At 42.5% G+C, this 27,086-nt stretch overlaps 1 protein-coding gene across 1 annotated transcript in view; it reads left to right on the top strand.

Annotated features, from left to right (window-relative positions):
* The window catches only part of NEK11 (NIMA related kinase 11), a 273,104-nt gene that overhangs the window by 196,166 nt on the left and 49,852 nt on the right, over positions 1-27,086 (top strand). Inside the window, 1 exon segment of the mRNA XM_059920355.1 lies at positions 3,599-3,659. Coding sequence (XP_059776338.1) covers positions 3,599-3,659 — 61 coding nt within the window.

Below are 27,086 nucleotides of genomic sequence, written 5' to 3'. Positions count from 1 at the left end.
TTGGCAGTGTCTGGGGACATTTTTGCTTTTCCAGTTTCAGGGTCAAAGGAAGGGCTGACGGGAGTGTCTGGCATCTGGTGGTTGAGGGGAGGGATGCTGCTAAACATCTTCCAGCACACCAGCCAGAATTATCCGGCCCAAACGTCAGTAGTGCCAGGTTGAGAAACTTTGGTGTGTTTGCATAGTTGGGGGATGATAACATAAATATGGCATAGCAATGACATCAGGGATGAAGGTACGTGGGAGTTTTCACATTATTTTTGCAAGTTTTCTGTAAGTCTGAAATTATTTCAAAATTTTACAAAGTCTTCAATGGGTGTAGTTGGCAGTTTAAATTGTAATACCCTGTTCTGCAGCCTAGAGATAGAAAATGACTTGTCCCTTGTTGGGAATGAAGGTTCAGCTCAGTCATTGCCCATGACCTCTGGGGTCACAGTCTTCAGGGGCAGGAAGGGAAGTCAGCAAAGGTTCCAAGTGCCCACATGGATCACGGCTGGATTTGCTTGCTCCACCGTGAGAAGGCACACCCCTTGGGTCGAGGCCATATTTAGAGAATCGCTGTTCTGCTTAAACTGCTCTTTTAACCTGAAGTCAGAATCTGTTGATGAAGAACCCACCCCTCCCACCGCCCCCTCTTTAGCTGCATCTTGTTTCCAGTCTGCATTCTGTTTTATATATATCTCCCAAGGAATTTTTCTTAGGTCTTCTCTTGAGTCTATACCCTAGTTCTTCCAACAATATCGTGGGTTGCTCTGGGTTTGGAGCCCTGATTTCTACTCTGTGTATGTGTAGTGGAGTAGCTAAGAGGTCAGGCCCTTGGAGACATTGCCTGTTGCACCTCTAACTAGCTGCGTGAACTTGGTCTATTATGGAAACTGTTTGTGCCTCAGTTTTATCAACTGTTAAATGGGAAGAAATACAGCAAACCTGGTAGAGTTTAAATGAATTAATAGATGTAAGCTGGTACAATAATAGCACATATTAAGACCTTAATAAAAGTTAGTATTCATTCATTCATTCTATAGTATTAGAATTATTTCTGCCCTTCCCACACCCATGGACAGTGCTCCTAACCTCTGTGTTGGGAAGATGTGATTGATGTATCACAGCCATTTGGGTGCTTTCTGCAGCCCTGTCTCTGGTTCTTGTTGTTTCTGTTGCATTGGTTCAACTCAGTTGCTTCCTGAGACTTTTCATGCTGTGTGGCCAGCACAGCGAGTGGAACCTCTTCATCTTTCATGTCTCTTTCCCTTGCCCATCCCATCTTCTTCTATTGAACTCTCTTTTTCCATTGACTGGATATTTCCAGTGAGCCACACACTCTAGTAAAGGCTTTGTATTATTTCATTTCCGTCTCATAAGAGCCCTGTGTGAGATGGAGACTGTTATTCTCATCACTTTATAATTAGAGAAACTGAGGCTTAGAGAGGTTAACTGACTTGACCAGGACACAGAATTAAGAAGCAGTGTGCTTTTTCCTCAGCTTCCCAGGAATGAAGTACAATACTTTGAGTAGGGGAGAACCCAGAGTTCATGCCATTTTTCTGTTTTCCTTCCTTGCAAATCACAGAAGCTGGAAGAGACCCGAACAGATGAGACTTAGTGTTTGTTGCATGGCAGGGTCTGTGCTGGTGCTGGGACATAAAAGCGGAAAATACTTGAGTATTTGATTTGAGTGAACTCAAAATCATGCCTCAGTTATCTTTTACTGTACAACAAAACATCCCAAAACTTAGTGGCTTAAAATGATGATTTCCTATTTTTCATGACTCTGTGCATTGCCAGGGCTCACAAGACAGCTGTTCTGCTCCACGTGATACTGTGTAGAGTCTCTCCTGAGGCTGCATTTGGCTGAGAGGTTGGCTTGGGTGTCCACAGTGGCCTCACTCATGTGTCCGACGGTGTTGCTGGCTGTTGGCTGGGGGCCTCTCTTTTCCTCCCATGGCCTCTCATGCTCCAGGGAATCTCCCCACTTGATCTCTCCAGGAGGACAGCCTGGACTTCTTTATGTGGTTGTTGGCTTCCAACAGAGTAAAAAATGGAAGCTACATGCCTCTTAAGGCCTAGTTATAGAAGTCACAGCATTACTTCTGCATTGTGCTGTGGCCCAAAGCAAGCTACAGGGCCAGCACCAGGGATGGCAGAAGATCGCCACCTCTTGATGTGAGGAATGGCATAGGAGCACGAGGATGGGACTTTGAAAGCGATTTACCACACTCTCTGTGCATCTGGCTCTTTAGACAGAAAAATAGGGTTTGAGCACTGGAAGCCTCCTTAACCATCATCTGACTTAACCACTAGTTTCACAGATGCAGAAACTAAGACCTGGGAAGTCAAGCACTTGGCCTTGACCAGCACAGTCAGTGGAGAAGCCAGGTTTAGGTCCAGCTTGTCTGGTTGGCATCATCACCTGCATATGCAGATGTGTGCTTAGCTTTTCTTCCTGCCAAGTTCCTGTCTGACTCAAGGCTGCCCCTGTTAAGTTTGGAGACCACAAGGGTATAGAAGAAGAGAGGGACCTGTTTTTCCTTCTTCTGTTTCTATGCTTGGTGCCTGCCCTCTATTCCTGGGCTGGGCACTGGAGTCTCCCATTAGTGCTTTGTCCTCAGTGACCAGTACTGACCAGGGATGCCTTCCTCATCACTCCTCTTCTATACATTGGAAAATGAAGTGATGCTGGGTTTTACCACATGCATAAAAAGTGGCTGCCCAAACCCCACCAGATGTTATAAAATGAAACCCAACACATTTATGTAACGTTTTATGGTAGTCTATTATACTACAGTGCATTTGTCTAAAATCCACAATTCTACAATATGAAATGTGTCGCTTGTTTTGAAATAGAGCAGGTAAGCCATAAATTATTAATTTCTCTCAATATAACCACAAACCTGAAAATAATTAAGAGCTTACATTTCCCCTGATCGTTATGATGCTGTTTTGGATATTTCCAGCCTCCTGGGTAGAGGACAGATATTTATTTTGCACTAAAGATAATATTTGTTACCAAATACAGTTCTGGGATCCCCCCCCTTCAAATCCTCATGAGGGTTCCTGACTTTTATTGAGGGTTAAAGTAAATAAGAAATACAAGTCTTAGATTTATGACTCCTTGAAGACCATAAATTTCCAAAGAAGAGCAGTAGAGATGCTCTCTAGGAAAATATGTTTACTTGATTCCTGTTGTATTGATTATAGATTGAATAGAAACTTTTTCTCTTCATTCTAATATTATTTACCATTTTTATAGTTTAAACAAGTAATATTTGTTTATTATAAAAATTTACAAAAGACATAAGCACACAAAGAAGAAAATAAAGATACCCCCTTAATCCCACCTTGCAGTCAAACCACGGTTAACATTTTTAGTGTATGCTCTTCCCATCAGAGAGATAGAGCAATAGAAATATAGATTGATATGAGGGAAGAGATGTATCAATAGATATACATATAGATATAGATTTTCTTTTTAAAAATAGGATCATATTGTACAGTGAGTTTGCAACTAGATTTTTTTGTGTTTTGTCTTGCCTATGTGTGGCGAGAACATTTTTCCATGCCTACCACCCACAGAAGTAAATGTCTCTTGTTCTGACAGGACAGTGATATTGAAGCACTGGCCAGATGTTTGGAGCACGTGCTGGGCTGCACCACTATAAGTGAGTAAGTCTCTTCAAATTCCAAAATATACTGATACCTACAGATTCTAATGGAATATTCAACAAGTAGAAAGCTTGGGAAGAATCTTATACATACTGTAATCCAACCTCATTTGACAGATGAGGAGACTGAGGCCAACAGAGGTTGAATGTCTGGCCCATGGGCCAGGAAATGCAAAGAAGAATTGTTTATCCTTGTTGTTCAGTGACCCTGGGTCTCCCAGGATGAAATCATTAAATTCAGTGGTCCACTGTGATCCAATGGTGGCCTGGCAGGGCACAATAATAGGTTTTACAGGTTTCCTGGGAGAGGAATATGTCTACCTCACTGGTCCTATAGAAACACTATATTCATTCAAGCTGAAAGGACCATCACTCTGAAGGTCAGCCAGTTACTAGAAGAGATTTAGTCTGAAAAACAAAGCCGAAATTTCTTTAGCAGTGTTGGTCTCTATAAATGGGATTGCTGTGCTTCAAGGATAAAACGTTATTTCTTATTTTCTTCTTTTTTTAACCCAACAAACCCAATTGTGATAACTTCTAGCATTGGATGATAAATTGTCACCTGACACAGATGGAATAGCAGAGGATACAGTTTATTATCTGCGGGTTTCACTTCCCCAGATTCAACCAGCCCTGGACAGAAGCTCCTTCAGCTCTGAGGGCCATCTGTATCCACTGTACTAGGCCTCTGTGTACAGGGGACTTGAGCGGCCACAGGTTTTGGTATTCACAGGGACTCAATGCCTCAGGGATACCAAGGGATGGATGACTCTATTCTTATAGGTCCTGCGTGAAAAGGGGTGAGATTTTTTTTTCTTTGAACTTTGACGGTGAATTTTTATTTTAATTTTTTAAATTATTGGCGTATAGTTGTTTTACAATGTTGTGTTAGTTTCTACTGTACAGCGAAGTGGAGTTCCCTGTGCTGTACAGCAGGTTCTCATTAGTTGTCTAGTTTATACATATTAGCATATATATGTCAATCCCAAGTTCCCAATTCATCCCACCTCCCCCTTCCCCCGTTGGTGTCCATACGTTTGTTCTCTATGTCCGTGTCTCAATTTCTGCCTTGCAAACTGGTTCATCTGCACCATATTTCTAGATTCCACGTATATGCGTTAATAGACAATATTTATTTTTCTCTTTCTGACTTACTTCAGTCTGTATGGCAGTCTCTAGGTCCATCCATGTCTCTACAAATGACCCAGTTTTGTTCCTTTTATTCCTGAGTAACATTCCATTGTATATATGTCCCACAGTCGTGTGACCAAAAGCAGTCCCTTCAAAGGGAATGGCAGGTATATTTAAAATGGATAACCAACAAGGACCTACTGTATAGCACAGGGAACTCTGCTCAATGTTATATGGCAGCCTGGATAGGAAGGGTGTTTCTGGGAGAATGGATACATGTGTATGTATGGTTGAGTCGCTTTACCATGTACCTGAAACTGTCACAACATTGTTAGTCAGCTATACTCCAATATAAAATAAAAAGTTAAAAAAAAAAAAAAAGGAATGGCAGGAATAAAGATGAAGTTTTCAGGAGTGCCAGCATTCACCACTATTTTGTTAGGAGTTTATGTACAATTTATAACCTTTTCCTAGCATATTCCACATCTCTGTGTGAGAAGCCTCACTTATAACACAGCTCCCCGATTTTTTGTCCTGGCCATCATCCTGTGACTTGTTTAATTGCACATCAGTAACACTTATGAGGTACAGTTATCCCAAGTTCGAATTTGCAGACCAGGAAAGCTGTCCTTTGGCCAACCAATCACTCTCTCTCTGGACCTCAGTTAGACTAGCTCAGTAATTTTCAAACTGGGTTCCTTGGGGACCTCCAGGAGCTAGCAAATGGGGAGGGGGACCCTGAGCAGCACGGGGACAGAAGCCCTGTCTACCATGGTGCCTGGTGCAGAAGAGGCCCTTAACAAATATTTTTAAATATTTTAAGAGAAATTAGATGCAGACTCTGCTCCTTTCCCAGCTTCAACCAAAATAGTTTCACTCTTATCTGTTTTATAAATTAGACTTCTACATAAGATTGTGTCTTAAAAAAGATTTCACTGCAAAAAAAAAAAGTGCTGGATTGGATAGATGATATCTCAATTCCCTTCTAGACTGTATGATTTTATGAAAATGAGTTTTAGGAACATGGAATAAAAATACACATTCATCTCTGTCTGGAGTGCCACTAATGTGACAGCAAAGGAATAAAGCTGATATAAACCTGCAGAAACAAAGGGAACAGGAGAGGAGATGGGAGCCAGGTGAGTGCTGTTAGTGAGTTTGGGAAGGCAGAAAGCTGATGGGTGAGTGGTGAGTGACTCAGGGACAGAGAAAGGTGACAGCTAAACTCCTAAGTGTGTGTGGGAAGGCGGAGGAGGGGTGTACTGGCGGACACTGACATGAGGGGCAGTGAGCTTTTGAAACACCTGTCTGGGGAGGTACTCATTACAGATGAGAGTATGATGGCTTTCTGGATTCCAGGTGCTTCTCTGTCTTTGCATAGGAGCCGTGAAGAAGTCCCCTCACGTAGTCTCATCGGACCTGAGATTGCTCAAGTAGACAGTAGCTGCTTTGCTCTAACTACATTTTGGGAGATTCACCAGCTGCAATAATAGTTAGAGCTTATTAACCATCATGGCTGTTGATATATGTCCGAATGTTAACAGGATCCAAGGGACAATTGAAACTTCAATATGTCAGAGTATAAGCCTTGTCACTTAAGCAGGAACCCTCCACGATTGAGCCATGCTTCACTTACAGGCAGCATCAGCCTATGCATCTGGGAAATATCCAGTTGCCCGTTGAGCATGACAGGTTTGTAATTATCTTCCACAAACATTTCCAAGAGCTTCTTCCAACCCTCAAGAAGAGAGGAGAGAACAACAGATGCAAATGTCCTTCTGGTGCTTTGGACCAATAAAGTCATAACTTTGTAGCCCTGAAAATGCTGCTGGTGGCCGGTTTACCCCAGACTGAGTTTTATTTTCATGTGAAACAGGGGCAGTGATGCCTCCCCTTCCTGTGTCACTGGGGAGTGGAGAGGGTGAATGAGGTAGCATTTGTGGAGCTTCAAGAGATCCCAAATTAGAAGATGGCTTTTTGAATTACAGGTTTAGTATCTGAGTCTCTTCTGTACATCAAGGTCAGGTTAAAGCCTTTACACCAGTGGTTCTCACACTTGAGCAGGCATCTGGATCACTTAGAGCACTTGGGAAGACACAGATGTTCTGTGTGCCCCAGAATTTGTTTCTAACAAGTTCCCAAGTGATGCTTATGTTCTGGGTCCAGACCACACTTTGAGAGCCATGGCTTTAATGTCCTTAGGCCCTGAGATTCTTATCGTGCACACCCACCCTAATTTATAACTCAAACAAAATGTTACTAAAGTATAAAATAAAAAATGTATTTCTTAAAATTACAGAGAACTTGCTTATAAGCCAAAATGAAAACAGCTTCTTCTAGAACTTTTTTCTCTCTTTTTGTGGTGATGTCAGTGTGTGCTGGGCTATCTGGCACTATATACAAGAGTTATTGAGCTTCCTTGGAACCAATATTGTATTTTTTCTTCATCCTCAGTATCTGTGCCAGACATTTAGGTGGGTTGAAGACACTATATGAAGACTCAGATGTTGAAACTTACTTGGAACATGGTCCCAGCCACCAAGTGGGGTCCTGGACAAATCAGTGCAAAGCTTTGTAACAATATCACCCACTAGGTGCTTCTTTTACACATGGAGGACATATCCTCCCAAATGGAGGCACCTCATTTCTGAAGCCCTAAATTCCCCTCAACATTTCCCATGGGGTATAAGAAGAAAGGCCAGTCATGAACAGGATGCTAAGGGATCCCAGGTAGAATTAGGAGAGGAAAGGAGAACAAAACATTTTTTTAACAGAACAGGAAAGGCCAAAAATGGGGGGTCTGGGGGACAGCCAAGAATGCGGGTAGCAGCCATTTCACTGAGGGCAGATACTTCAAAACATGAAATTTCCATGGTTGAAATGTGCAGTCTCTCTCCACCCCCCCCCCCTTTCTTCCCTACAGATGTTTATAAAGCACATATCATAAGCCAGGTATCACAGAGTGATGGAGAAAACAAGGTCCCTGCCTTGATGAGCTTCCAGTCTAGTCAGGGAGGCAGGTAATTACAGGGCACTGTGATGAGGACAATGCATACTGGGAACAAGGGAAGTGGAGGGGAGGCGTCCACTGTGGGCGTGCAGCTGGGGCAAGGCTCCACAGAGGAGGAGGAGGCTTGTGATTGCCTGGGTCCATGAGGGCGGGACAAGGTCTTATTCATGGCAGTGTTCTCAGAGTCTAACACATAGCCTGGCACACAGTAATTTTCAATAATCATTAGATGAATGAATGAAAAGGTGAGTAGAATGGCCAAGTGGTCAGGAAGAGGGAGTGTCCTCTAGAAAGGATCGAGCAGTGGAGGGCTCAGAAGTATGAAACAACTGGATGTATTCATGGAATTATCAAGAAGGCTGCTGCTCCTGGAATGTAAGGTGTGAGGAAGGGATCAGCAAATCTGAATACACAGGGCCAGGGCCATGGGGAAACTTGGTGCCAGGTTAAGGAGCTTGAACTTTATCCTGTGGACTAGGATACCACTGGTTCTTAAGCATGGTCAGAAAAGATCAGCTTTAACAAACAATAAGGAGGATGCTTTGAAAGAAGTGACTTGAGTTGGGGAACTGGTAATGGGCTTTCATTCCACAGACAACAGATGGTGTTGCTATAGTAACTGTTCAGGCCCATCACTAGCCAGTAGGGGCAGAAGATGACCTTTGTTTTTCCTTAAAAAGGAAAATTCTGTCTCTGTGTTTCTTAGTAATCAGATTATGGACCAAGGCAACATATGAAGTTTAGCACTTTTTAACGATTGGGAAATTAGCTGTACTTTAGAGAGAAGTCATCAGCAGAATGATACAAGTTGGGTGAACTATTTGTAAAAAGGCTTGTTTTGTACATCCAAGCAGGATGTTGTCACAGAAGTCATTAGAATACAAGAGATTCTTCCAAACCTCTCTGCCCATTATGATTTCTTTAGTGTGTTGACACGTCTGATCAGTTTGGCTTTTTGAAAATTGTTACCCTTCAAATCTTCCATTGAACCTTGGTAATTACTGTTTAATCTCCACTAAACAATGTGACTGATACAGACCAGAGAAGACATCAGGGTTTCTGAATCCCTTTGAAACTTCCTTTGCTTAAGCTCTTCAAACTCTAAGCTGTTAAATGTAGGGATGACTGACAGCCATTTGACCTTGCACTATTGTGCTTTTCACCTTGACAGAAAAGAATTTCTCATAATAATTAGAGTGATTTCAACATAGTGTCTTATCTTTGGTTACTGACACATTAAAACCACTGCATTTGGGAGAGAGGGGGGATATTTTGGATCAAAAACCACTTGGATCATTTTGATGTGAATGCACAAAATTTGCCACTATCCCTTCTGTTTATGTCTTACAGAAATTTAATAGTTTCTAGAAGTTCTTTAAAACTTGAAAGGCTGCAATAGATTCAGGATTAGTGGCAATTTCAGAGAACCTGCCATGTGTGTGCTACCTGCCATGTGTGTGCTACCATGTGTGTGCTACCATACCATACATTCATCTGGCAGATGTGTAGTGATGGGAAGGAGGTAGAGAAAGGCTTTGTAATTTAAATAAATTCCTAAAACAATATTATTAATCATTCTTAGTAGCACACTCTTAGCAAAGAACATTCTGTATATTCCTATTACCTAGAAAAAAAACTTCAGGAATCAAATTTACCTAGCTAAGAGAGAAACTCAGCAATCGTGCATTCCTTCATTACTCACATGTTAGTATTTCATCAAAGTTAATATACTTTGTAGGGAATGGTATTAGGTGGCAATGATGTGTTAGGCCTGGATCCTGCTGTTAAAGTTTTATGATTTCAGAATAGAACCAAGACAAGGGCTTAAATAGCCATACAACAAGAGAGTAAGGATTCAGAAAGTGGGGAGATTGTCTTTAGTTGGGGGATGCAAGTCATCAAGGACGTTTCAAGGAGAAGGCAGCATCCGAGATCGTTCCTGATATGAGAATAGGTTTGGCCATGAGAAGGTGGGGAGGAAGGCCCTGAAGGTGGAAGGGACAGGACAGGGAGAAACACAGAGACAGGAACAAGCAGCAGCAACAACAGGCTGACTGGGAATGGTGAGCAGTTCAAATCATCACACTGTGAATACGGCATGAACTATCTTGGTAGCTAATTTTTATTATTTTTCCTAAACAAAGTGTTTTCCTTGTAAAAGGTGTTTACTAGGATCTTTAATATCCCATACCCATTTGTGTGGAGAGAAATAGTCACTGCCATTGCACTTGATTTAATGTTCAATGTATTAAGCTGAATTATTATAAAGACATTACTACTCCCTTTTCTATCATATGTGTAGCACATTTTTTCCCAGTCTGTTTTATGTCTGTTAATTTCATTTATTGTTTCTTTGGGATTTTTGGTGGGGGAAATTTTTTATTTTTTAAGTAGGTAAATGTGACTCAACTTTTATAAATTCTAACTTTTCTGTTTGTTTCTTTTTAACAGTTTTTCAGATTTGTTTTTCCAAATATTATTGGTGTACAACTGACCAAAACAATGTAAGTATAATCTAAATGTTATCAAAATAAAAGTACAACTTTTTTCAGGCATACAACATAGTAATTCGATATTTTTTTCCCTTTTTTATTGAAGTATAGTTGATTTACAATCTTGTGTTAGTTTCAGGTGTACAGCACAGTGATTCAGTTATATGTGTGTGTGTGTGTGTGTGTGTGTGTGTGTATTTTGTTTCTTTTTCAGATTCTTTTCCATTATAGCTTATTATAAGATATTCACTATAGTTCCTTGTGCTATACAGTAGGTCCTTGTTGGTTATCTATTTTATATATAGTAGTGTGTATATATTAATCCCAAATTCCTAATTTATCCGTCCCCCACTTTTTTTAAAGAGTGTTTTATATATAGCCTCCTAAATTTTCTTCTAGAATTTTTATTGTCTTATTTTTCACACTTAATGTTTTTAAATGAATAAAATCTATTTTTTTCCATTTAATTTAAATTCTTTTTTGTTATATTCCAACTCCTGGATATTATTTATTTCTGACTCTATTTTTGGCCTACTGATCTAGCTTCTTAATCCTCTGTCAATACCACAGTGTTCTCATTACACTGCCTCTATGGAATGTTTTAATGTCTGATAAGACAGTTATCTTCTAATTTTCTTATTTTTTCAAATATTCTTATCCTCTGACATTCATTTTCCCACGTGAATTTTAAGATTCTTTATCCATCTCCAAAGGACACCTACTTTTTCCTATTAAGGTCTTTACGAATACTTAGCAACACCGTACTCTTCTATGGTGACCATGAAGCAACACAACAAACGATGATTTCAAAACTGGTTTTAAGGGACTTCCCTGGTGGCGTAGTGGTTAAGAGTCTGCCTGCCAATGCCGGGGACATGGGTTTGAGCCCTGATCTGGGAGAATCCTACATGCTGCAGAGTGGCTAAGCCCGTGTGCCACAACTATTGAGCCTGCACTCTAGGGCCCGCGAGCCACAACTGCTGAGCCCTCGTGCCACAGCTGTTGAAGCCCACGTGCCTAGAGCCTGTGCTCCACAGCAGGAGAGGCCACTGCAATGAGAAGGCCACACACCACAGCGAGGAGTGGCCCCCCACTCGCCGCAACTAGAGGAAGCCCGCACACAGCAACAAAGACCCAATGCAGCCAAAAATAAAAATAAATAAATTAATTAATTAATTTTAAAAAACAAACAAAAAACTTGTTTTAAGGTAAATGCAGAAACATTTTTCATATATTAGTCTCTTATCCTGACCCTCTGTAAAAGCTTGGTGCCTAAACTATGGCTGCATTAATAACTACTCAGAAACGCACTAGCTGAAAACAGCAGTAGTCCTCTATTACCTCTCGTGGTTTCTGTGGGTCATGAATCCAGGGGCGGCTTGGCTGTGGGGTGCTGGCTCAGGTTTTCCTGCGAGGTTGTAGTCAGATGTTGTCAGGACCGCGATCATGGGAAGACTTGACTGGAGCCGGAGGATGCCTTTCCCAGGCAACTCACTCACTCACACAGCGAGTTGGTTGGGGCCTCAGCTCCCCTCCACATGGAGCTCCTCACAGGGTGGCTTGAGCATCCTCAAGGCCACTAGTGATGGACGTGGGGTGTGGTTACTAGGCTGCCCCTGGCTGGGGCCCCATCCCTGCCTGGACGGCCTCCTCGAGCTCCACTCTTCCTCAATACAAGCTTCTGATAGTAAGTCTGGGGAGGACATCAGAGGCTGGCCGCATGCCTGCACCCTGACAACTCGGAGGCTGGGAAGTGACTGTCAGGCATCTATAGCTGCTTTAGTGGGAGCTGGCCTCTGCCTCATGAAGGAGAAGATTCTCCTAAACAGGAAAGGGGAATGTGAAGCCCCAAATAATAATGACTATCTACTATGGTAATGGACTTTCTTGTGATAAGGATAGACCTTAAAAATGCCTAGAGATGTGGAGAGATGGCCCTGGCAGTGTCCTATGGATATAGCTCCTCTTTCGGTTTTCACAGGAGTAGATGATCCAGGTGGTTATTCTTCAGTTTATCTTCTGTGCTGCTGACTGCAGAGGGAGCCATTTGCTTCAGCAGCAGTTGTCAGGATTGACACTCTAAGGAAAGGTGAGAAGCTGTCCTGTGCTCTCACCTGAACAGAGGACCACAGCAGTGGCAGCTGGCAATGGGCGCTATGGAATGCCTGCCTGCAGAAGCAAAAAGCCTGGTCCTGAATCTGCTTAGCTGAGTGCTCAGCTGAGACTCAAATTCCACACCATCAGCTTAGAAGAGGAGGAAGGGATGAGGTCCCTTCTCATCCACCTCAACCCCAGAAGAGGCTCAGTAATGCTCCTCAGTGTGTCTGATTGCACGCAGCACAGACGGCCATTGGCGTGCCTTCCTGGGCGAGGTGGCTGTTAGTGGCCCTAGTAAGTGACAAGTCAACCTGGCCATTTGAACTTTAGATAACTCATTCTCCAAGGAGCAACATCAAGCTATTCTATCAGCAGTGATTATACACCAGACCAATTGCTTTTTGAGGCCACTTCTGGTTGGGTCAGTAAAAGTGTGTCACTGGCTGGAGACTGTCCACTCATTTGTTAGGGCAGAGGGTTTCTTATGCAGTTCATTTAAAAGTTCTATCAGGTTATTTATGCGAAAAGCTGGAAATGTAAGGCTGCATCGCAAACGATGATATATTTATCGAGCGTTTCCTGGCATAAAACCATCATAGGACTCACAGAGCAGTATCAGACATAGTTCATGTTTTCGGGGAACTTCCAGGTTATTAGGGGTATCACCATCTCTAGACCAAATGACTAGAACTCCAGGCAGGAAGTGATGAACTCCAGGTGGTGGGGCAGCATGAGAATCACCAGATTGCTGGGCACCACCCCTAGAGATTCTGATTCAATAGATTTGGGTGGGGCACAGAAATCTGCATCTCTAACAATTTCCCACGTGATGCTGATGCTGCTGGTCCAGGGACTTTGAGAACCACTGGGCTCTCACATCCAGCCAAGGCTTTATAAAGACAATGCTTATATTGGACATTTTCATAAATTGAATCAAGTTTTTAATAAAGATGTCTCACATTCCATCTTTAATATATTTATGACCCCATTGAAGAGAGTGTTACTTACAACCTAGAAAAAGGTTTGCTTTCAACATTTAGGTTAAACTAACCTGAAAGCATAAAATATTTTTTGACTCAGCAAGTCTATGTCTAGGAGTTTATCTTAAAGAAATAATCAGAGTTGTGTGTAAGGAGAAATATATACAAGGATTCTCATGGCAGTGTGGTTTACAATAGTAAAAATTGAGAATCAAAGTAAATGCCTAGCAATGGGGGCTGGTATATCTTCTAGAACAAAGAAGTTCTTCTCAGTTCATTAAAAATGATGATGTAGTTACATATTCATTGGCATGAAAGGTGTTATAAATAAACTATAGCTGATATACACACACACACACTGGAAATACCAAAGTGATAATAATGGTTCTCAGAGGAGCTTTCCCCTTCCATGTTTTCTAATTTATCTGCAATGACCATGGATGACTTCTGTGATTCTTTTCTACTGAAAGAAGAGGGGAGTGCTGATGTACTTACCTTAAGTATTTGGGTCAGTTTGAAGCCAGCCCAATCTGCTGTTACAGAAAAGCAGGTTTTGTTTCTAAAGCCAAGATTCTCCACCATTGGCAGCCCAGAATAATGAAACTCCCAAACACTGGCTACAGGGTAAGCACAATTGAAATAGTTAGGGTCTGGCCTCCACATACCTCTTACCCTGAATGCACATTTAATTGTTGTGCCTCAATCCTAAAATAGACACTCCCTCCCCCTTTTTTTTTGATTGATAGTTACTATTCTTAGAGGTGTCTTCTGGTATATTCAAAAGGAAATAAACATTGGCAAACCCCTGAACTCCTGTTGTTTTTAATTTTCCATACAATTCAGTTGAATATTTGTCGTGTGAAATAACCATGGAGTAAAAATAGAAAGTTTATTTATTTCCTATCTTCTGGTATTTATCATCTCCCCGTGAACAGCAGGTTTCCTTTTCCGAGCTGACCCACCTTTTTTCCAACTGATTAATTCTGGTAGAGGCAGTGAGTGCTGTTCACTCATTGAGAAGCTACCCTGTGCAGAGCAGTGGGGTGGGTGCTCTGGGGACAAGGGAGACAGTGTCCTCGTACACCTGGGCCTTTACCGAAAGCAACATACCTTCACAGAGATCATTGCTTTTAAGCTTTGCTAGAGCCCTAAAAAGCAGATTTTTGTTTCTGTACAGGTGAGGAAACTGAGTCATAGAAGATTTGTAACTGACCAAACATCACGGAGTCAGGATTCAGACCCCAGTCCACTAAGGCAGCTCACGCACTCATCCTTATGTGCCCTGGCTCCCTTCCTACTGGAAGCATCTGGAGGTTGTTGTCTCCTGGGCCGTCTTCTTCCCTTTCCTCCTGTCTGCTTTCTTCTCCAGCCTCCTCCTGGGGTTTGGCTGGGACTCAGCTGCTGCTGCAGGGTTAGCAACAACTTCCTTAGGTGGTGACTTCTGCCCTGTTCCTACAGAAACAATTCTCTGAAAGAGCTGGGGCTGGCGGGGGGTGAGGGGAGGGTAAGGATGGTTACATTGTCATTTTTGTTATCACTCTTATCAAATACTCAGCTTGTTAAAGGCTCCAAGACAACCACTTCCATGCGCCCCCCCACCCCCCACCAAGCCCCAGTCCCCATGTGTCATGGCTTGGGTTCTTCAGGAAGCAGCCTCTGAGTGGGAGGAGGAGCTGAGTGGGCAGGACATTTATGCAGGATTGGTCCCTGTGGACAGGAGAGGAGGAAAGCAGGATGAGGCAGAGGAGAAGTCGCAGAGCAGTGGGGCCTGACAAGACTTACCCGAACTCATGGGACGCTCAGGACTCAGGATTGTTTGCTCAGGACAAAATGACCAGAGCTTCTACCTCGACCGTGAATAGTTGTTAAGTGTGGGCCACATGGGAAGGGCGTGATCTTGGGCAAGGCAGCTCTGCAGCTGAGGCAGCTTCTGCAGGGACCACAGCTGCAGGCTGTCTGTGTCCCCCACTCCTGGCAGCTGGGCAACATGTCCTTCCTTGAAAGGAGATCTGGGTGGTACAACTCCATCTCTGGGTGTTGGGATAACACAGTGAAAACGGAGACCAGCCTTCTTCAAAGATTCTTAGCCAATTGTATTGACATCCTGAGGTCCAGTATCATCACAGGAGATGCTTGAGGAAAGTCTTCACAAAAACATGGGTCAGCTAAGCCTCTCGGTAAGTGGAACTGCTCTCACAGTGTCCTGCTGGTTCACAGCCTCTCCTATAATAAGCCACGGGGCCATCATCGGAGAGGTGGAGACATGACGTGACAGATGCAATGTTCTCTCCAAATCTGAGCCTTTGGAGGAGGGGTTTTGTCTGCTGATCTCCTGACTTTTCAAAATCAGCACATGAAAATCCTTATCTGGATGTGGCACTTCTGTGGGGGATTAGAAAGAGCACTCACTTGGGAGTCAGGAAACCACGGCTCTAGTCCTGCCTTTGCCCCTCCCCTTACAGCTCTGTGACATTGGCCTCTCTGGGCCTCGGTTTCCTCATCCGTAAGATGAGGGAATTTGGCTTGAAGAGGTCTGTGGTCACCTCCAGCTTAGAATCATTATGATTCTCCATCATCTAGATCAGGGGTTGGTAAACTATGGCTCACGGGCCACATCTGGTTCACTACCAGTTTCCGTAAATACAATTTTACTAGAACACAGTCATGCTCGTTCATTTACCTGTTGCCAGTGGCTGTCTTCAGTTGAGTCATTGCAAGAGATATTCTTTGGCCTGCAAATTCTAAAATATTTACTACTTGACCCTTTACAGAAAATGTTTGCCAGCCCCTAGGCAAATCTTTGGTCACGCGCCATTCTAACGAGTAGGAGGAGAAAGAATGAGGGCCATGAAGACGTGCCATTGCAATAATCTGGGCAAAGAGGGTTGTCTGTCAAGGAATTGCTATTCCCTGAGTATTCTGTAGGCAATTGAGAGAAAGAGGAGGGTTGAAGGAGTTTAGGTGAGAAGCATTCTGAATGTGCTGTGCAACAAGGACAGTGTCTGCAAGGATTCCTGACTAAGCAATGTGCTGGGAGCTTAAGGGAGAGCTCGTTTGCCAAAATATCCACCCCTGCACTGCCTGCATCAGCTCTTCATTACCCATATGGTAGGGTGTTTAGCAGGGAGGGTAAACACAGGTTTTCGTTTTACAATCAAGGTCATTTGTCCAGCAGCTGGAATGAGTAAAGGGAGATTTTGGAAGAAATGAGAGAAGAATTTCTCTCTGCTGGTGAAATGTCAGGATTATCAAGCTGTCACACCTTCAGGGAAAATAGCTCTGCTGTAAGAGACCACAGAAGTAGGAGGGATCCTGACAATATTACTATCATGAGCTGTGCTTTACATTCTTAAGAAACACAGCTTCTAGTTGCTTAATGTCTCTTTATATCATTTTGCTTTCATCTCATTGTCAAAACACTCCCATGGGTGGTATCAAGTGTTACAAGCCTCACCAACCAATATTTCACAGTTGTTCCTATTTCTACAGGAACAACTTCAGGATGGCAGTGCCTGATGTTCTATAATGCCTGTAACATTTATCGTTGGTCCCAGCCATTTGCCTCTTAACATTTGGTCCCTTTGATTGCTCTTTATCTTTGTTAGTGTAAGTGTTACCTTCCCAAGTAAAGTCTGTAACTCTGGAGGTCCAGGGATATGTCTTATACCAGATCATAGAACGTTTGAAATGAAAGAAGGCCCTTAGTCTAGTGAAACACTTAGATATACAGTGAGGAAACTGAGGCCCAGAGAGGTGACTGGAGGGCCATGCAGCTGGTGATGTTAGAAACAGAATGATAATTGTGGTCCCCTAACCTGAAGGCTGGTGCTTTTTCCATAGATCCTCATTATACCTCTTTGTAGTCCCTGTACCAGGGTACATCTCCTCAGTACTACTTCTGCTGATTATCTAGATAGATATCCTGCCTTCCCCAATTGATTGCAAGCCCTTTACAGGTTAAGGGCCACAGCTACTATTTACATTACCTTTGATTTTAATTCCCACCTATTGAACATCTAAAATATATGGTTTACCTTAAGAAACTTGAAAAGTTGATTGAATTAAACCTAAAGCAAGCAGAAGGGAGAAAATAATAAAGGCTGGAGTGGAAATAAATGAAATAAACAATAGAGAACATCAATGAGACCACAAATTGTTTCTTTGAAAAGATTTTTAAAATTGATCGATATTTAGCTATACTGACCAAGAAAATAAGAAAGAAGACTCAAATTAAGAAATCAGGAATGAAAGGGGAGACATTGCTACCACCTTTAAAGAAATTAAAAGGATTATAAGGGCCAAAAAATTAGATAATTTAGATGAAAGAACAAATTTCTAGAAAGATGCAAATTACTGAAACTGACTCAAGAAGAAAAAAAAATCTGAATAGGCCTGTAACAGATAGGTCAAATTAATAATTTTAGAAGTTCCAACAAAGAAAAGGCCAGGCCCAGATTGCTTCACTGGTGAATTCCACTAAACATTCAAAGAGGAATTAATACCAGTTTCACAAACTCTTCCAAAAAATAGAATATGATAGAACATTTCCCAACTCATTCTGTGAGGCTGTTCTTTGATACTAAAACCAAAGACATCACAAGAAAAAATAAAAACAACAAACTATGGACCAATATTCATTGTAGATATATATGCAAAAATCATCAACAAAATACTAGTAAAGTAAACACAGCAATAGAAAAAGGATTATAAGGATTATATAGAAAGACCAAGTGAGATTTATCCAAAGAATGTGAGGATAGTTTTACATCAGAAAATCAATTAATGTGATACACCATGTTCATAGACTAAAGGACAAAAACTATATGACCATCTCAATAGATGCAGAAAAGCATTTAACAAAATCCAACACCATTTCTTGATAAAAACACTCAACAAACTAGTAATACAAAGGAACTTCCTAAACCTGACAAAGAACCTCTGTGAAAATACCTACAGCAGCATTACTCATAACACTCATTTTGTCTGTCCATTCATCTGTTGTTGTAGAAACAGCTCAAGTGACCATGAACAGATGAACGGATAAACAAATAGTGATATATACATACAATGGAATATTATTCATCCATAAAAAGGAGGTCCTGACACAGGCTACAATGTGGGTGAACTTGAAAACATGATGCTCAGTGAAATAAGCCAGACACAAAAAGACACATATTGTATGATCCCACTTACATGTGATATCTAGAACAGTAAAATTCACAGACACAGAAGCCTATTAGACATCACCAGGGGGTTGGGGAGGGGAGAATGGTGAGTTATTGTTTAATGGTTACAGAGTTTCTGTTTGGAGTGATGAAAAAGTTTTGGAGATAGACACATCATGAATGTACTAATGCCATTGAGTTGTACCCTTAAAAATGGATTAAGAAGTTCAAAACAAAGATGTACAGGACATAATCTCTGTGGTCAAGGAGTTACTAACTAGTTGAAAAGGGTAGGGGAGTGAAGAGTATTGGGAAACAAAACCTGGCGAGGAGCATCTTGGCTGACACCCAGCGCAGTGGTCGCCATGGAGTGGGTATTCCCTCTAGGACGATTAAACATGGGCAGCCAGCATCTAGGCCTGGTGTCAAGTTCCAGCTGCGTAGGCTATCAATTGTGTGAAATGAACATTTCAAACCTCTCTTCACTCCTTGAAAAATGAACCTACTTCCTAGGAACCTTCCATGAGAGCAGGTAAGATGCTTAGCCCAGGGCCTGGCACTTATTCACTGAAAAATGTTTAGCCGTTATTGTTGTTGCTGCTGCTGTTCATGATGAATTGGAATGAATTTGTATAGAAATGACACTTCAAAAAGGCAATAGAAATACGAGTCACACCCCCAGGACAGGAGGGTGGAGGAACCCAAGACGGAAAGGTGGGGGGGACAGTTGACACATGGGAACAAGGAAAGGGCAGAACAGATGGAGCCGACCATGATGGTGAACAGATTGGAGTAGAACGTGAAGGGGACGGAGCCCAGGCTGAGGGACACAAGAGAGGAGAGGGGAGTTGGTTTTCGAGAAAACTCATCTTGAACCACCAAGTCCTGACATCTGCTTGCAGGTACGTTTTCCTAGAGCAGAAGGTCCTCTTGCTCCGGTGAAGCACGATGGGGAGGGAAAAGGGAGCAAATGCTCAAATTGTCCATGTGACACTTCCTGTCACCGCCTTCTTTTCCGAACGTCTGGCCCTCTGTTTTGATGCTGACCTATGGTGAGCTGTGAGCACGGTGCCCTCCTCTGCTCAGGCAGCATGATTGGTCACTCCCTGTATTTTAATGGGGTCATAGTTCCTCCTAAGGAGCAGATAGCCCAGGCAAGGAGTGGGTGGAAGAGGCAGGACGTGGCAGGACTTGGCTGCCGACTGATCCCCTGCTGCCCTCTGGCTGGAGTCACAGCCAGGGAAGACCCGCTGGCTCCCACCCACACAGCACACACTGCAGGGCTTTTCTCAGAGGTGCACGGAGCCGAGTATCTTCAGAACTTCCCACAGGCAGGATAGAGTGGTCAGAGTTTTCTCTAAAATCTACCCCCCACCGTGCACACAACCACCTTTAAAAATCACCATAGGTATAACCTCTGATGACTGGCTGGTGGACATTCTTCAGTCTTAGAAACCCTGAAAGGAGGAGAGTGCTGTCTAAACAATGCTTCTTGTCAGGATTCACTGTTCTTTAGAAAGAGCCGGAGGTGAAGCAAAGGTGAGGACAAATCAAAGGCAGTCAGAAAGGGACAGACTCAGTAGAGAGGCTGGGTCCCCAGCCTATGGCTCAGAGAGCCCTGGGAGAGGTGACAGTATAGAGTTCCCGATCTGTGACGCCATCAGTGCCCCTGACATTGTGTGGGCATCTCACACGTACATGCTGTTTCCAAGTGCATGAAAATGCTGTTGAAATTAACAAAGAGAAAATTAATTGTAAAAAAATCAACATAGGGATTGAGGATTCATTGATTTTTTAAAAACATCTAAGACGGCAGAGCTCTGGAATCAGAGCTTCACGTGCGTGCAACGAGCGTAGGGCCCCAGGCCCAGGAGGGGGGCCCGCACTTGGGGTTTACTGAAATTCCTAATAATTTTAATTTTGAATTTGTATTTTATAAATGAAGTCTGATGGGACAGTGGAACACATAGCAGGGCCTTGGAGCCTTGCTCAGGAGCTGGCTCCCTGGAGAGAGTCCTCCGACAAGCACCTGCTCCCTGATACTACCCTCCCCTCCCCCCTCCCTCCCCCCACTGCTGCCCTCTACTCCCTGGGCAGGGGGCAGCTAGGCATGGCTTCTGGAAGGATGGGATCAGGGAGTCCCCTGGGTCCCTGTGAGGGTCTTCACTCCTTGAGAGCATCTAGCCCAGTTCCTGAGGGAAGATGACATGAAATAAAAATCCTGTAAGAAACACCATGGCAGGTCCCAAGATAGATGCAGAAAAAGAAACCAGCTTTTCTCTTGCTTTTTGAACAACGGACCCTGCATTGTCATTTAGCACTGGATCCCATGGATTACTAGCTAGCCTGTCACATTTGCTACTCAAAATGTGGTCCCAGGTCCAGCAGCACTGGTGTCACCTGGGAGCATTTAGAAATTCAGAATCCCAGGCCTGACCCACACCTACTAAGTCAGAATCTGCATTTTAACAGAATCCCTAGCTGATTCATATCACATTTGAGCAGGATCTCTGGCAGTGGCCTAGAATGTACTCTGGGACTCAGTGACCTCCTATTAGATGAAACCTGTGACTTCATCTTTATTGTGGTTGTTGAATGTGCTGTCCTTTTCTTTGACAATAAAGCAAGTGTTACTCATGTTGGAAGGTGGGATGGAAGGAGAGAGGCTGGTCAGTAAGAAACACTGAAAAAGGAATTGCTCTGAGCACCAAGCTTCGCCAGCCCTGTTGCTTGAAATTCTCCTTGCCCCGTCCTCTACCCTTGCTTGGGCTCAAGGCTCAGCATCTTTCCCCGTGATGCTGAGAGCCTTACTGAGGGGAAGAGTAGCCAGATTAAAATAAACTGCAACTCTGGGGAAATTGCTCTGACCTTTATTTGCATAAGCCCTAAGGATTGCCAGCTCTCTCTGGGAGAGATGGGGAAACATCGCCTTCCTTTCCGTCTTGGCAGAACTGATTTTTGAGCTTGCATGTTATTTGACATGGTATGCTTGTTGTTTTAGTAACTTTTCAGGTTCTAGGAAAGATGGTTATAAAAAGCAACCAACATGAATATGAAATGAACCTCTCTGCCTCCCAGTCACCCCCCTCACAAGAGCCTTCCCTGCAGAAAAGCAACCATCGGGCCAGAGCTGTTGGGAGAGGACGCTACCGTGGAGCCATCTCTGGTGACAGAGGCTGAGGCAGGTTTCTCTCAGAGTCGGGGCCCGGTTGGGGGGGGTGTCTCCCGATTGAGAGGAAGGGGAGCTGTCAGACACCAGGAACTACCTGTGATATACCAGGAAGGACGTGTGGTTTACTTAGCTAATTGTAACGTGCCCTTTACGAAGTTCACACCAGCGATTCCGCATCTAGAGATGGAGCCTGAGGAAAGACCAGAGATTCTGACAAAGTGAAGCAAGACAGAATTCATCTTGATGGTGTCTGTAAGAACAAGAAGTTCAAAGTGGGGTGCATGCCCCCAAGGGGGTGTACAAAGAAGGGCAGTGTAAGAAATAATAGAATTTGCATTTAATCTTTTTAAATTAAAAATATAGGGAAAAGGCTTTACTAATACACAAAATGCGAGTTGGCCCTCACTTCCTCATTTGGTCCCCAAAGCAGACAGTCACGTGTTATATGAGGGAAAAGCTGGAGTTTCACAGCGTGGGTACCTTCTCTGACAAAGCAACTACGTGGATATACAGTAGTTTATAAATGAACCTTAGGGCTCAAAGTTTTCTCCTGATGGGATGAGGCACCTTGTGGGAGGTCTAAGGGATGGAGACACAGGACTCTGCCCCCGTCCCTCACCCCACATGAAGATCTAGCTCTGATGACCCAGCCCCTCACTTGGGGGCAGCCTTAGCTTCTTAGTGGGAAAGGAATGTTGTTTCAGTTGGTGGAGTATTTCTTTCCCATCAGTTCCAACATGTTCTGTAAGAGCTTCCAGGGTATCTTGGTAAAATTGTGGCTCTCTCAGTGGATTTCCTAACTCCGCAGCGTTCATTAACAACTCTTTACCTTCTGACCCCAGCTTTGGCCTTCTGCTCCATTCTGCTGAAGTTCAAGGCTGCAGATGACCCCCTGGTCAGATTCTTGCCTTCCACTGCAAAAATGCTAGTGCTCAGGTGTGAGGTTAAGATAAAGGGAAAACTAAGCTTATCAGAAAAAATCCCTCAGTCATCAGAGCAACCCTGCTGAAAGATACTGGCCAAAGGCTCCCCAAGAATGTTTTCTTTTCTATAGATACATTTTCCCCTGCGTATAAAAAGCCCATCTTTTAAATAATGGTGTTTGTTTAAATAATACTTTTTGAGAAAGGCTTTGTCCTGGAATTCCTTGTACATATTAAAACTGTAAATCATCTTGTCATTTGGAATAAATCTCTTTATTATTCATCTCATAATTGAATTTATCTCTAATTAATGTGGCATTACCTTGTGGCCAAGGTGGATTAGCTTTTGTCTTCTTTTTTTTTTTAAAACATCTTTATTGGAGTATAATTGCTTTACAATGGTGTGTTAGTTTCTGCTTTATAACAAAGTGAATCAGTTATACATATACATATGTCCCCATATCTCTTCCCTCTTGCGTCTCCCTCCCTCCCACCCTCCCTAACCCACCCCTCTAGGTGGTCACAAAGCACCGAGCTGATCTCCCTGTGCTATGCAGTTGCTTCCCACTAGCTATCTATTTTACATTTGGTAGTGTATATATGTCCATGCCACTCTCTCACTTTGTCCCAGCTTATCCTTACCCCTCCCTGTATCCTCAAGTCCATTCTCCAGTAGGTCTGTGTCTTTATTCCCGTCTTGCCCCTAGGTTCTTCATGACCATTTTTTTTGTTTGTTTTTAGATTCCATATATATGTGTTAGCATACAGTAGTTGTTTTTCTCTTTCTGACTTACTTCACTCGGTATGATAGACTCTAACTCCATCCACCTCACTACAAATAACTCAATTTCATTTCTTTTTATGACTGAGTAATATTCCATTGTATATACATGCCACATCTTCTTTATCTATTCACCTGTTGATGGATGCTTAGGTTGCTTCCATGTCCTAGCTATTGTAAATAGAGCTGCAATGAACATTTTGGTACATGACTCTTTTTGAATTATGGTTTTCTCAGGGTATATGCCCAGTAGTGGGATTGCTGGGTGGTATGGTAGTTCTATTTTTAGTTTTTTAAGGAACCCCCATACTGTTCTCTATAGTGGCTGTATCAATTTACATTCCCACCAACAGTGCAAGAGGGTTCCCTTTACTCCACACCCTCTCCAGCATTTATTGTTTGTAGATATTTTGATGATGGCCATTCTGACCGGTGTGAGATGATACCTCATTGTAGTTTTGATTTGCATTTCTCTAATGATTAATGATGTTGAGCATTCTTTCATGTGTTTGTTGGCAATCTGTATATCTTCCTTGGAGAAATGTCTATTTAGGTCTTCTGCCCATTTTTGGATTGGGTTGTTTGTTTTATTGATATTGAGCTGCATGAGCTGCTTGTAAATTTTGGAGATTAATCCTTTGTCAGTTGCTTCATTTGCAAATATTTTCTCCCATTCTGAGGGTTGTCTTTTCATCTTGTTTATGGTTTCCTTTGCTGTGCAAAAGCTTTTAAGTTTCATTAGGTCCCATTTGTTTATTTGTGTTTTTATTTCCATTTCTCTAGGAGGTGGGTCAAAAAGGATCTTGCTGTGATTATTGTCATAGAGTGTTCTGCCTATGTTTTCCTCTAAGAGTTTGATAGTGTCTGGCCTTACATTTAAGTCTTTAATTCATTTTGAGTTTATTTTTGTGTATGGTGTCAGGGAGTGTTCTAATTTCATACTTTTACATGTACCTGTCCAATTTTCCCAGCACCACTTATTGAAGAGGCTGTCTTTTCTCCACTGTATATGCTTGCCTCCTTTATCAAAGATAAGGTGACCATATGTGCGTGGGTTTATCTCTGGGCTTTCTATCCTGTTCCATTGATCTATATTTCTGTTTTTGTGCCAGTACCATACTGTCTTGATTACTGTAGCTTTGTAATATTGTCTGAAGTCAGGGAGCCTGATTCCTCCAGCTCCGTTTTTCATTCTCAAGACTGCTTTGGCTATTCAGGGCCTTTTGTGTTTCCATACAAATTGTGAAATTTTTTGTTCAGTTCTGTGAAAAATGCCATTGGTAGTTTGATAGGGATTGCATTAAATCTGTAGATTGCTTTATGTAGTAGAGTAATCTTCACAATGTTGATTCTTCCAGTCCAAGAACATGGTATATCTCTCCATCTATTTGTATCATCTTTAATTTCTTTCATCAGTGTCTTATAATTTTCTGCATACACGTCTCTTGTCTCCTTAGGTAGGTTTATTCCTAGATATTTTATTCTTTTGTTGCAATGGTAAATGGGAGTGTTTTCTTAATTTCACTTTCAGATTTTTCATCATTAGTGTAAAGGAATGCAAGAGATTTCTGTGCATTAATTTTGTATCCTGCTACTTTACCAAATTCATTGATTAGCTCTAGTAGTTTTCTGGTAGCATCTTTAGGATTCTCTATGTATCGTATCATGTCATCTGCAAACAGTGACAGCTTTACTTCTTCTTTTCCAATTTGGATTCCGTTTATTTCTTTTTCTTCTCTGATTGCTGTGGCTAAAACTTCCAAAACTATGTTGAATAATAGTGGTGAGAGTGGGCAGCCTTGTCTTGTTCCTGATCTTAGTGGAAATGGTTTCAGTTTTTCACCATTGAGGACGATGTTGGTTGTGGGTTTGTCATATATGGCCTTTATTATGTTGAGGCAATTTCCCTCTATGCCTACTTTCTGGAGTGTTTGTATCATATATGGGTGTTGAATTTTGTTGAAAGCTTTCTCTGCATCTATTGAGATGATCATATGGTTTTTCTCCTTCAATTTGTTAATATGGTGTATCACATTGATTGATTTGCATATATTGAAGAATCCTTGCATTCCTGGGATAAACCCCACTTGATCATGGTGTATGATCCTTTTAATGTGCTGTTGGATTCTGTTTGCTAGTATTTTGCTGAGGATTTTTGCATCTATGTTCATCAGTGATATTGGCCTGTAGTTTTCTTTCTTTGTGACATCTTTGTCTGGTTTTGGTATCAGGCTGATGGTGGCCTCGTAGAATGATTTTGAGAGTGTTCCTCCCTCTGCTATATTTTGGAAGAGTTTGAGAAGGATAGGTGTTAGCTCTTCTCTAAATGTTTGATAGAATTCATCTGTGATAGCTTCTGTCTTCTGATTGCCCTTGCCTGTTGCCTTGAAGTTGCTGAAGTGCTGATGGAGTCAGTAAGGGCTGTGCATTGATTTTCAGGCACAAGGACTGTCACCAGCTCAGCTCCAGACACACTAGCAGGACCACCAGTTTTCAACAGTGCAGCATCCAGGGCCAAGATGAAACGCATGTGGGAGTAAGTAGCCTGTGGCCTGACCCCTTGGAGAGTGCAGTGTGTGAACGTATGGAAAGAATGTTGTCAGTCATGTGGTGCCATTCCGTTTGGTCACCACAAAAATCACAGCTGTGCTTTTCTAGAAGCAGTGGTGAATGGGCTGTGCACAGCTCAGTTGAAGAGGCCTGAATCTGCATGCAAGTTGCTGGCTGTGGTCTGAACGTGTTCCCCCCAAACTCACATGTTGAAATCCTAACCCCCAAAGATGGTATTAGTAGGTGGGGCCTTTGGGAGGTACTTAAATCATTAGGGTGGGGCCCTCAGGAGTGGGATTAGTGCCTTATAAAAGAGGCTCCAGATTGATCCCAGCCCCTTCTGCCATATGACAAGGCCCTAGCTATGACCCAGGAAGAGGGCCTCACCAGAAGGTGGCCACGCTGGTGCCTTGACCTAGGAATTCCCAGCCTCCAGAACTGTGAGCAAAAAAAGTCTGTTGTTTATAAGCCACCCAGCCTGTGCTGCTTTGCTGTAGCAGCCCAAACAGACTAAGCACCTGTTATAAACTTCTTGGCAGAGAAGAGACCCCAGCCTCCTAATCTAACTTCTCCATGTCTCCAGATCAGGGGTGGGAAACTCTCTGTGAAGGGCTAGATGGTGAATATTTTAGGTTCCATGGGCCATATGATTTCTGTTACCATTACAACTCTGCTCCTATAACACAGAAGCAGCCATGGACAATGTGAATTAATGAGTATGGGTGTGATTTAGTAAAACATGGTTTTCAAACTGCAGGTGAATTTCATATAATTTTCACGTGGCACAAAATATTATTTTTCCTTTGATTTTTTTCAATCATTTAAAAGTATTCAAGCAATTCTTAACTCACAAGATGTACAGAAACAAATAACAGGTCAGATTTAGCCTGTGGGCTATATGGTTTGTGGACCCCTCCTGTAGATGTTCCAACTCAGAAGCTTCTCTCTAAAATCTACTTGCTCTGTTGGTGCTGGTTGAATAGTTAGGAAGCTTGGCAAAAATTATTTTTCAGTCGATGTGCATTTATATTGTTCTTGCAATGCAACACATCATCATATAGGCTGATGTTTGGAAACAAAGGAGAAAAAAAGTACTGAAAATTATTTCCAAACCTCAAGCTGA

Source organism: Balaenoptera ricei, chromosome 4, assembly GCF_028023285.1.
Source record: "Balaenoptera ricei isolate mBalRic1 chromosome 4, mBalRic1.hap2, whole genome shotgun sequence".
Classification (NCBI taxonomy): domain Eukaryota; kingdom Metazoa; phylum Chordata; class Mammalia; order Artiodactyla; family Balaenopteridae; genus Balaenoptera; species Balaenoptera ricei.
This window is presented reverse-complemented; position numbering and strand designations above follow the sequence as displayed.